This window comes from Phocoena sinus, chromosome 4, assembly GCF_008692025.1.
Source record: "Phocoena sinus isolate mPhoSin1 chromosome 4, mPhoSin1.pri, whole genome shotgun sequence".
Lineage (NCBI taxonomy): Eukaryota > Metazoa > Chordata > Mammalia > Artiodactyla > Phocoenidae > Phocoena > Phocoena sinus.
This window is the reverse complement of record NC_045766.1, coordinates 1556939-1574777: the sequence shown is the minus strand read 5'-3', so window position 1 is coordinate 1574777 and position 17839 is coordinate 1556939. Positions and strand designations below refer to the sequence as shown.

Here is a 17839-nt window from a genome sequence, read left to right as displayed (position 1 = left end):
TAATCTAGTCATAGTAATATAAATAATTTTCACTTTTAGAACTGTGATGAAATTATTTTAAGAGTAAGAGAGGAGGGAGAGTTTTGTATGTGTGGGCAATAGCCTAAGAGAACAAAATCATATGTATTGTAGAAACCAATAGATAATAAAGAAAATTTTACAAAATTACAAAAATAGTCTAAGTACATTATCTAGAAATGTAAGTAACAGAAAAAAGCCCAGCCAAAATAGTTTCGAGCAGTTGCTGCTACGGACAGGAGTTTAAGGATGGAGAAAATGGGCTGCTCTTTCTCTATTAATCTAAAGCAGGGGTCAGCAAGCTGTGGCCCATGGGCCAAATTCAGCCAGCTGCCTGTTTTGGTAAATAATGATTTATTGGAACACAGCCACGCCCATTTGTTTATGGATTGTCTGTGGCTGCTTTTGTGCCACAAGAAGTCAGCACAAAAGCAGAGCTGAGTGGTTGTGACAGAGACTGTATGGCCTGCAATCTAAAATATTTACTTTCTTTACACAAGAAATTGGCCAACCTCATGTCTAGAGCAGTGGTTTTCAGATTTTAGCTGCATCAGAATCATCTGGAGGGCTTGTTAGGATACAGATAGCACCTCAGACTTTCTGATTCTGTAGATCTCGGATGGGGCCTGGAAAATCTGCATTTCCAGTAAGTTTCTGGGTGATGCTGATGTGCTGGTTTAGGGACTGTGCTTTGAGAACCACTGGTCTAGAAGAACTATCTGCCTTTTAAAAGGCATATATAAGTATCATGTTTATATAAAATAACTTTTAAATGTTTAGAAATATAAGCTTGGAAGCTTGCATGCAAATTTAAGCTTAAATACATACAAAAGCAACCTCCAGTAAATTGTGTGACAAGCAATGATTAAAATGTAATTTTTAAAAAACTTTTTAGCTGAACACAAACAGTAACAAAGTACACCAAAGCAAATATAGTGTGTTGTATTAATAATAAGATCTCACAGATACAGACATAAAGATTAACTGTCCCCAGGACCCCTGCCCCTCCCTGGCACATGTCGTCCCGGTGGCTGGTGGGTAGACCTTTCATGATACCTCCTGCCATTCCACTATTTATCAGAGACGGATTATTGCATAACAACGTCAGTGATGCAGACAGTTATCCAAAGTCCTGTCTTTTTCATTTTCTCCTTTAAAATATCATTTTCACCTTTTATGTTTCATTTAATGTCTTCATGTAAAACATTTGTTTTCTGGGTAACACAATTTAAGAAACGTGATTTAGAACCTACTTCTCTTCTCTTGACCCCTTTCACAGATGATGAAACCGACACCCAGGGAATCTCATGGGTTTTAGATCCAAGACCCCCTGATGCAGTCCCTACTTCCTTCCCCTCTGCCACCCCAGCTCCTGTTTGCTTTGCCTCAGGTGGTGTGAAAAAAAAAAAACCAAATGAGCCCAAACTCAAATCAGGCGTGAAGAAAAAAGCACTGCTAATACCAGTGACCATCTTTTTCCTAAAAGCTTGAAACAAAGGAAATTCTCTGCTTCCAGGAATAGCCTTAATCAGTCACATATGTGAACACAGACCCAGTGACTGTTCAGACAATTTTCCACCAACATAACAGGATTTTCCTGGCACATTGATCTTTTTTCTTCTTGCCTAGTATCAGTATAAGTAGGGTTTTTTTTTTATTTTTATTTTTTAAGATGCTAGGCATAATACCTGACCTTTTTCAAGGAGAGGGACAGGATACGGAAAATCTGTGGTGTTTGAAAGCAAAGAGAAATGAAGGATTACTAAGGATAGAAATAGTCCCTGGTTGGTAAAACAAACAAACAGCTTTAAAAATCTAAGAATTGTGCCCTGTGGGGGCAGGTTTGCTGAACTGTCAGCTTCACCAGTTAATGAGGTAGTTTGTCTAATGGAAATAGAAAAGACCATTTATAACAATGCTGGGCTTTGTGTGATTTAAAAATCAAATTGAGTGGAAACACAGCAAATACTCAATGCTGTTGTTTATTTTCTAATTAATTTACTACAAACTACAAAATAAACTGTTCAACTTATTAGATGGTCTGTGATTTTTAGAAGAGAAAGCACTGAAAACATTCACCTCTCATAGTCCATTTACTTTCTTTTCATCAGAGAAACAAGTTACCTTTTGAGTTTGAAAAGGACATTGATATCTTGAGGGACATCACTTTTGGAGTTTAGTGTGTGATATAAGTCAGCTGGGAATGCAGTCTCCTTCGGAAGACTCAGGGGAGTCCAGGGGAACCTGGGACCACACGGTCTCCCTGTTGATGATGTTCAGGTTTCATATGAACACTCCAGGCATCAAGGGGAGAAGGTCATCTGAGTGAGGACAACCCCCCCATCGCAGCTGCACATGGACTTTTTGTTCTGTAGGGACAGTTAGAACAATGCAGGCACTCGGTATATGTAAGCACAGCATGGCCGAGGAGAAAGAGCAGAGATGGTAGAACCAGCCATATCTCGGTGCAGATTCTGTCTTAAGCCACAGGCTGATCCTCTGACATTAGGAGTAAGTCACCTAAACTCACTGAGACTTAGTTTTCTTATCTGGAAAATACGGATCATAACAACTGCCTCCTAGGGCTGTTCTACAGGCTAGAACTTAGAGCTCACAAGTGAAGTGACTGACACATGGTAAACAAGTAAATGGAAGTTATTATTGATCAGAACATTTTCGGGTCTGCAGAAACCAAACTGAGAAGTCAGTAAGCCTTAACGAGTCTTTGTCCTCAGCTTCACCCGCATCCTGCCTTTACTCCTTTATTTCCATGACAAACGTTTTAGTCCTAATGTTCTTTTTCCAGGACTACTGTGATGTGGTCTCCTCCCTGTCCTGTCCCCAAAGCCACTAGTTCATTCCAGCAAGCTGGGTTTTCAGAAACATATCATTTGATGGGGCAACACATACAGTAATGGCAAAATTGCCTAATGTTTACTATTTACGTGGTATTTACTCTGTACCAGGCACTGTTCTTCTCTTGGTATTACCTCATTATCTCATTTAATCCTCACAACACCCGTCTGAAATAAATTCTACTATTATCCCGATTTTACGATAAAAACTATTGAGGGGTAAGATAATTGCCCAAGGGGGCGGAAACATGATTTGCATCTAGGCAGTCTGGCTCTGGTATCATGCTCTTAACCACCACTCTATGCTGGCCCTGAGATCTTGTTCTTGTTTCATGCCAGATGGGTTGACATTCAGGGCTTGCCATTCAGTGAGCACCAGAGTTTGGGAATTTTAGTGAATATTGGTCCACTGTCAGCCTACCCTAGAATCTATTTCAGTGTCAAGGAATTCTAAGTGCTGAGTATCCCTGGAATGTCCTTCCTGGGCAACAGGGCAATTGAACCCTCCTTAACAATATGACCCCAGTTAGCTGTTAAAGCTAGAAACTTCATGAGGGCAGGAACCACAGTAGCATTGTCCCACACTGTGTACCTCCAGTGCCCTATATCAGCACCTGGACACAATGACATGTTAGGATTTGATGGATGTATGGATGATTGAACGGAAACCAAAGGATGGATGTTGCTCTCACAAGAAGGGGGCATACTGTTTGACAGTAAGGAGCTGATATAAAGTATTCCACTGATCTTTAATGGCTGTGTCTCTTCCCTACCTCTCATTAGGTATAATTTTCCCTCACAATTATATTTATCTTGTTGAGTGGGTCATTCCAAACAGCTGCATAAAATCTGAAGTTGGAAGGTCCAAAGTCTTGTAAGCACATAGGTTAGGACAACATTAAACAATAAATTTCTCTAAAAGGAGCAAGAAACAAATTTCATTCATTCATTCATTCAACAAATATTTATTGAGATTCTATTGCCTGTTAGGTACTCTTATAGGAGCTTAAAACATAGCTGTTTACAAAACAGAGAAAACCTGTGCCCTCCTGGTGAGCACATTCTAATGGGGGAGATGGAAATAAACAAACACTCCCATGTGTAATGGATGCAGTTAAGTGCCTGGAGAAAAGTGAAGTGGGGGAGGAATACGGGGATACGGGGAATGACAGGGTTGGGGGAGGGGTGTTACTTAATCAGACAGGGTTATTTTGAAATTGTGTAGAAGTTTTATTCTATATTAGAATGTGAGAATTTAAGAAAATTAAGGTAGTGAGTGTAGGGGAACAACTGGGAATTAGGAGTCCCAGATTAATATTAGAGATTTTTCAGATAATAACTTGATAAAGAAGAAAATATTTTTTGTCCTGTGAGATATATGTGTGTATATTTTTTTCTTACAGGATTAGCAGCTCTGGACTTTTAAAGTGGTAGCATTTCCCAGCCTTCAACTGAGAAGCTGAACAAAAAAGCCACCCCTCCTGTCATCAGCACAGCAAAATGAGAGGTGGAAAAACCAGGCTGGGAAGAAGCAAGGGCATCTGATGAGCCGCCTTGCCTTTGGCGCAGAACACAGCTCAGACTCCACTCTCTCTCTGAACTGACCTACCCCACTTTGGTGCAAGGCCTGGAGTGATGTGTTCCTGCCCCAGAGCACCTTTCATTCTGTGAAGCCCAAAACATGACCACCAGTAGCCACGCATGTCACGTCCCAGCAGTGAACGGGCACATGACTCACTATCCCGCCGCACCCTACCCACTACTCTTCCCACCGGTCATTGGCGGACTCTCCCTGCCTCCCCCGCATGGCCTCCACAGCCATCCTCCGCCGAGTGGATGTAGCACCCCATCACCTGCAAGTAAGTACCATTTGAATCTTCTCTCTTTTCTCTTGCTTGATTGGCTTAATGGATCTGAGAAAACACAATGGTTCATATCCTGGGTGAGTTCTCATTTCGTTGGGTGCCAGTTTCTCTTGGTCTAGAACTGTACCTTTGGTTCTATCAGCAGAAAGGTAATTTGAAACCAGATAAATGGTGAATTTGAGAATTTGGTCCGTTCAAAACCACATTGGTAATTTGTTCTATTAGATAAAATGTAAACACAAATATTAATCAGGAAGTGTGACCAATACACCTGAAGAAATTGTCCACTTGATAAATAACATGAGCAATGAATTAGATGTTACTATAAAAATCACTAATGATAATCCTGAGTTTAACATCGATTTTGGTTGTGAGGTCTTCTTTTGAATCTCTTTATGCATTTCCTGGATACAGATAGAATCTGTAATTGTTTTCAACTTCCCAGGGATCTTTGCCACCAGTTCATACCACATAAGCTTTTTAAATGTCGTTGAACACTTTTGGCTCCTTCAGCCATTTCTACCTCCAGTCTTCTCTAAAATATTGGGTACTATAAGATAAAAGTATTTCGAGTTAGAATTCTTCAAGACCGATATGACTCACTCATAGAAAGCCCCCATATTATGGGATTTTTAAAAAAAATAGTTCTGCCTATTTAAGGACAGGCTGTGGTAGCCAGCACGTCTTCCACCTCGTAGAAACAGGTTTCCTGGTTTGTCATCTGAAGGTAAAAGGCATGTGGATGCTGCATCAGGGCATCTGCAGCATCTTTTTTTATTTTTAATTAATTAATTAATTAATTTTTATTTTCGGCTGCATTGGGTCTTCGTTGCTGTGTGGGGGCTTTCTCTAGTTGTGGCGAGCAGGGGCTACTCTTCTCTTTGTTGCAGTGCATGGTCTTATTGCGGTGGCTTTTCTTGTTGCAGAGCACAAGCTCTAGGTGTGTGGGCTTCCGTAGTTGCAGCATGCAGCCTCAGTAGTTACGGCACACAGGCTTCAGTACTTGTGGCGCATGGGCTCAGTAGCTGTGGCTCACAGGCTGTAGAGTGCAGGCTCAGTAATTGTGGCACACGGGCTTAGTTGCTCCACGGCATGTGGTATCTTCCCGGACCTGGGCTTGAACCCATGTCCCCTGCATTGGCAGACGGATTCTTAACCACTGCGCCACCAGGGAAGTCCCAGCATCTTCTCTAAGTTCTTTCAGGTTCATAACTTGGCACTAGCTCTTCAGAGTTCTTCCTGCTGATTATCTCGCAGTTTGCTGCTTTTTTAGGTGTTCCTCCAAATATTGGCTTGGTCTTAGAAGCTTGTCCTTTAAATTACTCCCTTCACTTTTCTGTATTGTGGTCTTTTCTCCTTCCTCCTGCCTCCTTAGCTCACTGGGAGCAGAGAGCTTGCTCCACCTAACTGGGATCCCTCAGCTCCTGGTGTAGTGCCTTCAAAATGAGTAGGAGATGGATTTCTGGATGCCTGGGTATTCGGATAGATGGACGGATGAATGGATGGGATGAACAAACAGATGGACAGACTCTCTCTGCAGGGATGTTGATTGCAATCACAGTATTATCATGCCTGATATTTAGTGATTTGTTTTTCTTCTTGGAATGACCTGATTATAATTCTTCCCTTCTGTGTTTTGCATTTCTGGCCTGAGTATGTGACCAATAAAGTCTTTTAAATTGCTTAATAACATTTTCCCATGCTTCTCAAGTTGAAATCGAAAGTAGATGTAGCCAACGTAGCTTCTTGGCTATCAGGAGAGATGGAAAAAAAAACCTGTATTCAAACTATCTTGTTGACCCAGGTGCCAATTCAAACCCTATTCACCCAACGTGCAAATGATATAATGAGGTTACTTTCAACTAACACATGAATGAGCCTGACTAAATGATTGTTAAAGCTATTAAAATTTCCCCCAAGAGCTAATTCTGTAGCTCAGCCAGCCTAAAGGACAGCACATTCTAACATATTTCTATCCTCAGATTGGAAGTATATTTTGTAAATGTAGTCAAGGAGTTAAGACATGAGTATTAGTCCCAACCTGGGTGATCTAATCTTGCTTGAAAGATTGAGAATTCTTAGGTGGCTGCAACCCCTAGATGCCCGCCAGCAAATCCCAGCAACTTTGGGCTTTTTTGGCTACTGATTTAAAGGAGGATGCAGAGCATAGTAAATGGAAGGGCGGGTGAGATCTTTATGCTGGATGAGCATCCCTGAACACTTGATCAGGCTCTCAGTATACAAATCCCTCACCCATCTGTTTGCAGATATTTTTAGAATTCTAAGAATTCTATAGAGCAGTGCTTGGCAAACTACAGCCTGCAGGGCAAAGCCAGCCCACCACCTGTTTCTGTAAATAAAGTTTTACTGGAACTCAGCCACACTCATTTGTTTACATACTGTGTATGGTTCCTTTCATGCTACAATGATAGAGCATATAGCCTACAAATCCTAAAATATCTGCTATCTCTTTCTTTGCAGCAGAAGTTTGCTGACTCCTATTATGGAGATAAGAGCATTGGGACAGGAATCAAATCATCCCAAATCTAATCAGGCTCTGTCTGTAACAGGCGATGTTAGCTCTTCTAATGCCTTTGACCCTGAAGGAGCTGGGCTATATTGTACCGAAGGTCACCTATAAACACAAGGCTGTTCTTTTCATTTCACAATTACTGGTAAAGTACAAGATACTGTCGCTACTAAGTTGACCCATTATGCAACTGCTATTTTTCAAGATCAAAATTGGTCAGTATTGGCAATTTCATATAATTCAACCTGTAGAAGGAGAATGTATGCAATTCAAAAAAAGAGGGTAAATAATTAATTACTGGGGTTTTTTCTGAGGGCTTTGGTGAGAGGGTGTTGAGTAACTACACTTGGAAGATATCACTGGAGGGTGTCTGGAGAAGGGGCAGAAAAAGGACAAAGTACAGAAAATTCAGGCTGGAAACTCCAAAGTTGGCTGACTTCATACTCTGGCTAATACCTTGTTTAATTATTTCTTACTACAGAGACAAAGCACGTGAAAGAAGATCATTAAAAGAAGCCACTGTTACTATGTGGCCTTTTAGTTGGTCCTCCAAGAGGGAGTTGTCTTTGTTAAAGCCTGTGGTTTAGAAAGACTGGGAAACAAGGGTCAGGTCCTAAAAGTTACGTACAGATTTTCTCTTGCTAAAATTAAACTTGAAGTTTTATTCTTATACTGAGGTTAGAGAGGTAGCCGAATTTCATCATCTTGACAACTAGCAAAACACATGCTTGGGTGGAAAGCTGGGTACCGTGGGGATCCGAAGGGAACAAACATGGTGGGGACGACTCCATCGATGGGGTCTTGTCCCTGTGTGATGGGATCTGCTGACGTTTCTTTCATAATCTGTACACACCTTGACTCTGCAGCTCAACCAGAAGAGAAATTCTCCTGCCTCATAGCAAGGTTCTTTCAGCACTGTATTATTTATAGGTTCCGGAACCTTCTACCTCAAAAGCAAGTGAGGACAATTTCCGTAGCGGCTACTGATGTTACACCTGCTCCTTACTCTTCTGCCCTCCACTTCAGACTCCCTGGGCAGCCAGACCCTGGCCAGTTCCTAGACCAGAACGGGAACCCTGTCTTCCTGCAGCACACACATCCCCGTGTGAGACAGTCCTTGACCCGACATCTTGTTTACAGTCATTCAACTGCCCTGAATTTCTCTTCCATAAACTAGAAAATATTTTTATTTAAAGAATAGTCTTTGATAACAATCATATTCAAATCTTTTCAGGATAAAAGTGGGGTATAAATTAGAAGGGCTGTATTACAAAGGGATGAAATCAGGGCATCTCGAGGGCCCTTTCAACTCTAGCAGGCAATGATTCTCTATGTTATAGCTCAGATTTTCTCCTGGTCTCCACGCCATTTGCAGGCAGACAGCCCATCTCTCTTGGTTTGTGCCAGTGGTGATTCCTCCTCTCCTGCAGCAAGGAGTACTTGGCTATTGGTATGACCGTTTGCGACCACGCACAACTCAGAGGGAATTCCACTGTAGCCACGTCTCAGAAATTCTGTTCTCCAGAACCTTCTAACTGAAAGGAGAAAAATATTTGCAGGAGAGAGGTGAACTTGAAGCATCTTCCATGTGGGATGCCCTTGTCTTTGCATTATGACTTAATTCTTACATCGTGGAATCTCTATAAGCTTAGAAATGAGGAAATACATAAAAGAGAGAGTTAAAATAAGTAATAAGAAAAATTACCCATGAGGCTTAGAGAAAGTAAAGAGCTTAAGCAGCTAGTTAATTTGGAGCCAAATCCCAAGCTCAGGTCTTGGGATCCCAGAGTGCGTGTCCTTCCCAATGTGTTGGGCAAGGGGGCCAACTCAACCCCTCAGATAATCCCCCAGCTGCACTGCGGGTGTCTTTTCCATGGTGGTTCATGGAGTCCTAGGAGATGTAAGACATTTATAGGACCTCACAACCTCTCTGGTTTCACCAGCTACTGTGGGAGCAGCTATCATTTTTCATCAGGGGGTGTTGAGGGTGGACACTGCAGTGTTTCCACTCATCTGTCTCCTGTGGACGGCAAGCTCGTCACCTCCAGCAAACACGACAGGAAGGACGCCTGATGCTCTGTGCCAGGGAACACCCAAAATTTAATGTTCCAGAGCTCGCTGTGAAAGTTGGACCACTGTCCGCCTGTCTCTCTTTATGCTCCTTTCATGGCTGCTTGTTCTGTCTTATGGCTGCACATGTGCTTTTTTATAGGTTGTTGTAAGCTGGAAAATATTAAGAGTTTTGGCTTCGGAGCCTCTCTCAAGATGATCGCCATTTAACGCCAGCATCTTAAAATGAGAGCTCTTTCCCCTGCTTCTTTACCGATCAGAAAGTGCTGTCAAAATCACAGAATTGGGTATTTGCTTCAGAAAATCCCAACCTTCTAGAGAGACAGACTATGAAGCTCAGAATTACCAACGACAGGGCATAAAATGGGTCTTATTTCTATATCTTGTCTTAAAGTAAGAGGAGCCTTGTTTACACAGCTTGTCTAAAGCAGGGTGTGTGGCCAGATTGGAATTTCTTATTGCGTGTGAAGGAAAATGGGCCCGGAGGTGTTGATCCTGTTTTAAATGCATGCAGATTAATGATAACTAAAACAACCCATTAATTTGTATTATCCATCATCCTATGCGCTGTAGTCTTATCTTCGTTCTACCGTGAGTTACATTTGTCCTTAAACAAGCACAATGACCCCATTGGACAGGGATCACATCTAATTTTAATATGTCTGGGACTTAATATATTGCTGGTATTTAGTGAATGTCAAACATAATAGTATGGTCCATATGTATGTATCCTTCACGATTTTTAAGCCGAATAAAAACAAGGTAAAATGGACTAAAAGAAACTTCTTAGGGATTTGAGTAAACTCAATTAAAACAGGTTAGCCCATTTCATCTGCCTTTGGTCATTTGGTTTCTCTAAAGTTCTGAGGCTTAGAGATGTCAAAAGCCTTTACCTGAATGTTTTAGAAACAGTTTAAGCTTTTAGCATGATTGAACAGTTTTAGTGTTTTGCATAGGCCCAGGGCCATGTGTGTATTATATTAAGAGACCGTTTCTTAAAGGGGCAGAGATACTGATTACTTCAGTGAAGTACCTCTTTTCCCCAATAATAAAGAAATCTCTGTGTCATCTCCTCAACGTCTGTACAATTTCCCCAGACTTTGATGGAGTATAACATGTAATCCTCTTAGTTCTAATGAGGAGCTGGGTTCATTCTGTTTGTTGGACTTTACCCCAAGGGCATCAGGAATATGTGAGCATGAATCAGAAACAAAAAGACTATTGTTCAAGTTCATCAAATTGACTACAGTGCCCAAAGGAGAATCATTACTCTAGAAGTGTGGGGTTTTTCTTTTTTCGAAAGTAGTTTTTTGTTTTTGTTATTTTTAATATCTTTTTTGGAGTATAATTGCTTTACAATACTGTGTTAGTTTCTGCTGTATAACAAAGTGAATCAGCTATATGCATACATATATCCCATATCCCCTCCCTCCCGCCCTCCCTATCCCACCCCTCTAGGTGGTCACAAAGCACCGAGCTGATCTCCCTGTGCTATGCGGCTGCTTCCCACTAGCTATCTGTTTTACATTTGGCAGTGTATATATGTCCATGCCACTCTCTCACTTCATCCCAGCTTACCCTTCCCCCTCCCTGTGTCCTCAAGTCCATTCTTTACATCTGCGTCTTTATTCCTGTCCTGCCACTAGGTTCATCAGAACCAAGACGTGGCCCATATATACAATGGAATATTACTCAGCCATAAAAAGAAATGAAATTGAGTTATTTGTAGTGAGGTGGATGGACCTAGTGTCTGTCATACAGAGTGAAATAAGTCAAAAAGAGATAAACAAATACCGTATACTAACACATATATATGGAATCTAAAAAAAGAAGTGTGTTTTTGAATAGAAAAATAGGCTTTCAGTCCATGGAGGTGATCATAAAACAGGACTGAACTTTCCTCTAAGTTTCTCCCTATGATTATTTCTAGGGAGCACATGTTTGGAAGAATATATACCAAGAAAGACCAAGAATGGAGAAAAGAAAGGGATGCTTTAGAGTTTAGATTTGTCAAATAAATTAAATGAAGACATTTAAAAAGAGTATTTTTGACCTCATGAAAATTGAAGCTCTGAAAACTGGAATGACAGCAGCTCTGAGTTGGCCGTGAGATGTGAGACCTTTCATGGGTTGCACATTTCTGTCTTGATGAATTCATCAATCTACAACTCCTACACATTTCAGATGGGTTATTTTGCTTCTAATGATGATAAACCCATTCAGATGACCTTGAGTGATGGGAGACTAACCTCCATACACATCCATGTAGATGGACACGAGGACAGGTAGAATTGCCACCAGGTGGCTGCCCTCTGGGCCATCTTAAGGATGGAGTTTGGGTGGTCCCACAGAAGCTCTGATGATTTATGCTATGTCATTAAATTGATACAACTCCCTATTTTGTCTTTGTTTCTCTGTTGTTCTGCTTTTGTTCCCTCTGACATTTGAATGGTTCTTGGTATTTTAAGTGGGAAAGAGAGGGGAAGGAAAGGAGGGAGAGAGAGAGGGAGGGAAGGATGGAGGCAAGGAAGTAGGGAAAGAGAGAGAGGTAGGAAAAAGACAGAGACTATAATTAACTGTGTCATTGAGCTGCAGGCCACCTCCAAGAGTTTGAGACCACCAGACCAGACAATGGTACCAGCCAGGTGGTAGCGTCAGCTCGCTTGTTTTTTCACTTTGCCGTAAGAATAAGTGTTAAAAGTAGCTGCCATTTATTTAGTGTGCTGCATGTATTACCTCTGTCTGCCAAATGGAAAAGAAAAGAAACAAAGACTAAGGTAACCAACTTTCTAAGTTTGCTCCGACCGAAACTGTAGGACTGGGTTTGAACTCCTCTCGCTCTGACCAAAGCCAGTCTCATTTTCATACCCCATGTTAGCCGTGGATATCAAGGTGATGCAGAGATTTTTAGAACACTGTACCTTGCACTCCTACTGGGTAGTCATATCACCGAAAATCATTTAGATCTAAAACTCTGATTGCTCTTTGCCCTCGAAGACCTTGAATTTTTAAAGCTTTTAATATCCCTTCCCACCCATGAGCCTACTGTGCATACTTTTTGTGTGTGTGTGTGATACATGTCCTATTCTGCTGTCTTCAGTTGTTTTCATAGCTTTACTTCCTCTGTGCAACTGTTAACATGAATGCCTGGCGCACAGTGGAAACTCATTTAAGGTCTGCGGAATGACCGAATCAATGGTTCTTGCTGGTAGAGGATTTTAGAAATTTGTGGATGTGCTTCTGGATATCACAATGATTGACAGCACTGTAAGCGTTGGGGTATGGGCCCTGTGCAGTCATTGCAAATCATAAGGAATTCCCTGATAGCCTCATGACTTCTGAGTGTCCCACCAGTCATATCAGCCCCCCCGAAAATAAATTATGATTAACTGAAGCTAAACTGTAATTCCACTTTAAATATAAATGCAAAATATTGTATGCTTTTAATGTATCTTACTTAGGGCTATAATTGCTGTGTAAATCAAGAATAGGTTCATCTTTGGTGTTTTGGAAGTGTTTCTAAGAGGCTTTCAACTTTTCAGGAAATCGTGTCACTGATGACAGTGTTATTCTTGGTATTTGGGTCACCAATACCACACATTTTTAACAACCTGCATTTGCAGTTAAAACATTCATTGCAATTCTGCACAGAGGGACAAGCATCTTACCACTTTTTTATGTAATTTTAAAATAACTATTATTTTATTATAAATGATTTTCTTTGAATTCACCCTTGATATTGCAATCAGGGCATTATATTATCTTCTTTCAAACTACATGTGTAGGTGGGCTGTATTATCTATGATTTTCATTTTGATATTGTAAAGCAGGTGTTATATGTTGCCAAAAGAAGCGTTACATCCAAAATGTTGAAGATTACCGGAATGGATGGATGAATCCATGAATGAATCAGTGAAAAATAACTGACAATGTCAAATAAACTGCTTAGAAAGTAAATGTTCTAGCTGTTGAGAGGAGAGGGAGGAACTTTATTAGTTCAATGGACAGGGAAAGATTTGCAAAACCAAATCCAGTGATTGTACCAGGCATGGGACAGTGGCATGGCACTGGGAAAAGCCATGTGCGGAATACCCAGGGAAAGAAGGTAGGTGTTTTAAGTTTCCATCTTGGATGGTGTGTGGGGTTGACAAGGGAACATCCAGCCTTTGTTTCCGTTTCCTGATGTGTAACCAGAGTCCCCAAGGTGTACAGAAGGGACTCAAATGTACTGTTATTCATGAATTCACTCTTCCAGTATTTACGTAACACACGTGTGTTAGGTATTGCAGTTGGCACTTCTGAGTCTCTCTGATGGTTTTCTGGGTAAACCCATCAGAGCAATTGGTTCTCATTTGTGTGTCCTGTCAGGTTCTATCTCCAATGAGACATCATTTTAGGATTTACCAGGAAAAACTTACGGGACTGTTAGGGGTTGAATTGTGTCTTCCCAAAAGATGTTGAACTCCTAACCCCCAGGATCTATGAACTGAATGTAACTTTACTTAGAAATAAGATCTTTCAGATGATGGAGTTAAAATGAGGTCATTAGGCTGGATCCTAATCCAATATGACAATGTCCTACAATGAGGGGAAATGTGGACACAGAGACAAAGATACAGGGAGAAGTTTGGGAATTTTGGAGTTATGCTGGCACAAGATAAGGAACACCAAAATGTAAAATGCCCTTACGTTTCAGCCCAAATAGCACATTCCGTCCATTTTCCTTCTTCTATCTCCATGAAGAAATCAAATTTCCCTACTATAACCTAGCACCCTATGGAGCTTACCTTTTTAAAACAGTCACAGTTCTAACTTTACAGTTGAAATGTGGCTATTTCTTGAAAGTTTAGCTTTCTCTTTGGCTTATAAATTCCACATGTACAAGAGAATGTTTTGTTCTTTCCACCATGCTGCATGACTAAAATATAGCCACCCAGATATTTTTTAAATACATAAGTGGATCATCTGGAGAGACAGCATAATAGCGGATTTGAGTGTGTCAAATGTGGCCAACTCACAAACTTGTGCAAGGCAATCTCTGTTTCTTTTCTCAGAAAATAACATTTATTCCTATTTCTTTACATAGATTTTTATCCCATATAGTTTTCATTGACTAATTATATATTTTTCAATAAAAAGGAAGATAGAACTGCTAAATAAACAAGGAAAGCCAACTTTTAAGTTCATTATGGTCTTTTTTTATTGTAACAGTTGGATTCTATCAACCTGAAACTTATTACCCCTCAGAATTTTTGCAAAATTACATTTATTAGAAGTGATATAAACAGCTGTGTAGGGACTTCCCTGGTGGCGCAGTGGTTAAGAATCCGCCTGCCAATGCAGGGGACACGGGTTTAAGCCCTGGTCCAGGAAGATCCCACATGCCGCGGAGCAGCTAAGCCCGTGCGCCACAACTACTGAGCCTGTGCTCTAGAGCCCACGAGCCACAACTACTGAGCCCCAATTACTGAAGCCCGCGTGCCTAGAGCCCGTGCTCGGCAGCAAGAGAAGCCACCGCAATGAGAAGCCTGTGCACCGCAAGGAAGAGCAGCCTCCGCTCGCCGCAACTAGAGAAAGCCCGTGTGTGCAGTAACGAAAACCCAACGCAGCCAAAAATAAATTAATAAAATAAATAAATTTATTGTAAAAATTAATAAATAAAAATAAACATCTGTGTAAGTCTCTCTAGACCCCAAGGACACTTTATATTTTCCTCTTATTACAAAGCCCAGAATATAAAGAAACCAGAGCTCAAACCTACTAAGCAACAAAATTGACTTATCTTTTTTTTTCAATTAAAAAAATATATATATTGCCAATAAACCACCAGAAGCTCAGAGGAAGGCATGGAAGAGATTCTCCCTTACAGCCTTCAGAAGGAAGCAACCCTGCTGTCACCTTGATTTTGGACTTCTAGCCTCCAGAACTGTTTACGGCGCTTTGTTATGGCGGCCGTAGGAAATTACTGGGAACCCTAACTGTGCCTTCCTACCACCGAAGAAGGAAAAACTATGCTTTTGATTCCCCCCCCTCTAAAAATGTCTAGTAATTCAGCTACTTTCTCATAATTTTATCCTCACAATGACTTTCTTTTCCTGCATTATATGGCTCCATTGACTTGAACTAATGAATACTATTTTAGGCAAGTATTTTTTTTTTTCCCTTCATAGCCAATCTCTCTTGATGCTGGCAGCTACAAGTCCATGGTCTTGAGGCACAATGTTTTCAATGAATTTCTCTCTATGGCTTTTTGCTCTCTTTTGGTCTTTTCTTCGGATGCCAAACCCACACCCTCTTTTGTAACCCCCATGAGTCTTCCTTAATATTCATTTTGCTCTTACTTTTAAAGCCTTTCCCTCAAAACTCTGTCCATCATGGTCATATTGGAGTCTGTGAGAGTCTCCAGAAAAGTCATTCTTATTTCAAGACCATATTTCAAGTTCCAGTCATTGGGAGGCTTCTGGTAGCAGTGATCTTATCATTATCATGATTGGTTCTTTATTATCTTGAACAGCACTTTGTTGGCTGTCTGGCAGTCTCTCTTCAGGATTTGTGAGCTGTAAATCTAATTGACTTTGTCTAAACTTCTGGAATTCTTAGTGGCTTCTCCCTCTTTGAACAGGAAAATTTGAGTGACTTCCCGTCCAGCCCCTGGCACCCTTCCTTCAATAATACACTCCTTTTATATCGTTGGAGCTAGTTTTGTCATACAATTAGTTCTGTACTCTGTACATCTACCTCTATTCGTTCTCCACATCTGAGATTTTTTTAGTTTCTTGTAGCCAAAAACCTTTCTAAATTGTTTTGAGACCACCTAAAGCTGCATCACATGTAAGCTTTACTTAAGGCTTCCAAACCTCACAAAACTCTTTCCTGGTAAACTTTGCCTTCAGTGAAGTGGGTACCTGGGTCTCTGTCTTTCTGTGTCATAAGATGAGTCAAATTTAATAATATGAAAATCTGTACATATAGAGGTTTTTTTGTTTCAGTTTGTTGCCAAAATCTAAATAAAGCCATTGTACTGTTTGATGGGAATGACCACTTTCCAATGAGAATGCATCTTCTTAATTTAATGTTAAGATTTTTGCCCAATGCCCATAAGCTGGGTATTTTGGGGACAAGGACAGTGCCCTGTGGGTACTGATGACAGCAGTAAGTTATGTAGCCATTACTTTGTGGTGAATCGCATATCACACTGTGTACTGTTCAGAGACTTCCCCTTACCTCTAGGGGCAACAGTCGAAGACAAAACTATGGATTAGGAAAGGTTCATCTTGTTGAACTAAAAATGGTATTAATGCAGATAATTGGGGGGATGGTACAGGAGAGTAGTAGAAATGGAGCTAGAGAGTTTGTTATTTCCAGACCCCATCTGTGTCCTTGAACAGGTTTTTTAACCTGTGTTTCAGCTTCCTGGTCTGTAAAATCAGGATAGTAACAGTTCCTTCAAAGGGATACGATGAGATTGTCATCAACTGATAACACGTAAACTACTTATAACAGTGCTAGAACAGTAAAAACTCAGTAAATAATAACAGTCGTTATCCTTACCTGTGCTCTGCAATCAGAATCTGTCCACTTATAAGCAAAATCCTTCGTTGTCACTGGACGGTCATGTCATCAACTGTCATTCTAAGAATTGCTTCCTAAATGCAAAGGTTTTTTTCACATACACATGTACTTCTCCATATTCTTTACAATCTATATTAGGCATACGGAACTTTTCACTTCACAGAGTTTATACCTTGCCAAGAGTTTCCTTTAAATTTCAGAATTCTCCAGGAGGTGGTCTTGAGTTTGGGTATGGGAAAAGACTCTTTCTCATGAGTAACCATGGCCTGTGGAGTAATGTGTATTTATCACAAAGAGTTCACATCTGAGAAACGCATGTGCATCTGAGGTTGAAGGCTGAGCCCTCCTCTCCTCCAGGGGCTGCAGGCTCTGCAGGTGACTCTGTGTCTATAAACAATCTCTAATAATGCTTGATTTAATTTCTGTGATGTTGATAATAACATACATTTCTCAACCGTGATGGTTTTGCTTCTGTTAATACCAAGTTACTCTAATGTTACTTGCTTAATGGTTATGAAGTTGACCAATCCAACATAAGATACCTAAAGAAAAAAATTAATCTTGACATTTTACACAAGTATAGCACGTCATGATGACCGCATGCTTAAAAAGGAAGTTACCCTTCCCATACTTAGTAAACCTCTTTTATCAGAATGGCTTGATGGAATATTTGACAAAACAGGGATTTCCTTGGGTTCTGATGGCAATCTTTGAGACATGAAGGGACTTCACACCATCCCTGACCCCTGCCCTGACCTCCTAGAGGCAATTCCAGTACTTGTCTTTCATTTCTTCTTCACAAGAAGTCTTATTCCAGAACCAAAGCCAAGTAACAAAGTATGCATGTACCACTATTAATATTGTCTTGTTCAATTCTGAATTCCCCTGGTAGGTTTAAGTAAATATACATTAAATAAATACGGCTGCAA

At 40.7% G+C, this 17839-nt stretch overlaps 1 protein-coding gene across 1 annotated transcript in view; it reads left to right on the top strand.

Annotated features, from left to right (window-relative positions):
• Nucleotides 1-4315: 4315 nt before the first annotated feature.
• Nucleotides 4316-17839, top strand: part of RARB (retinoic acid receptor beta) — a 445419-nt gene continuing 431895 nt past the window's right edge. Inside the window, exon 1 of the mRNA XM_032629585.1 lies at nt 4316-4732. Within this exon, the coding sequence (XP_032485476.1) occupies nt 4555-4732 (178 nt within the window). The 5' untranslated portion in view covers nt 4316-4554. The remainder of the gene's footprint in view (nt 4733-17839) is intronic.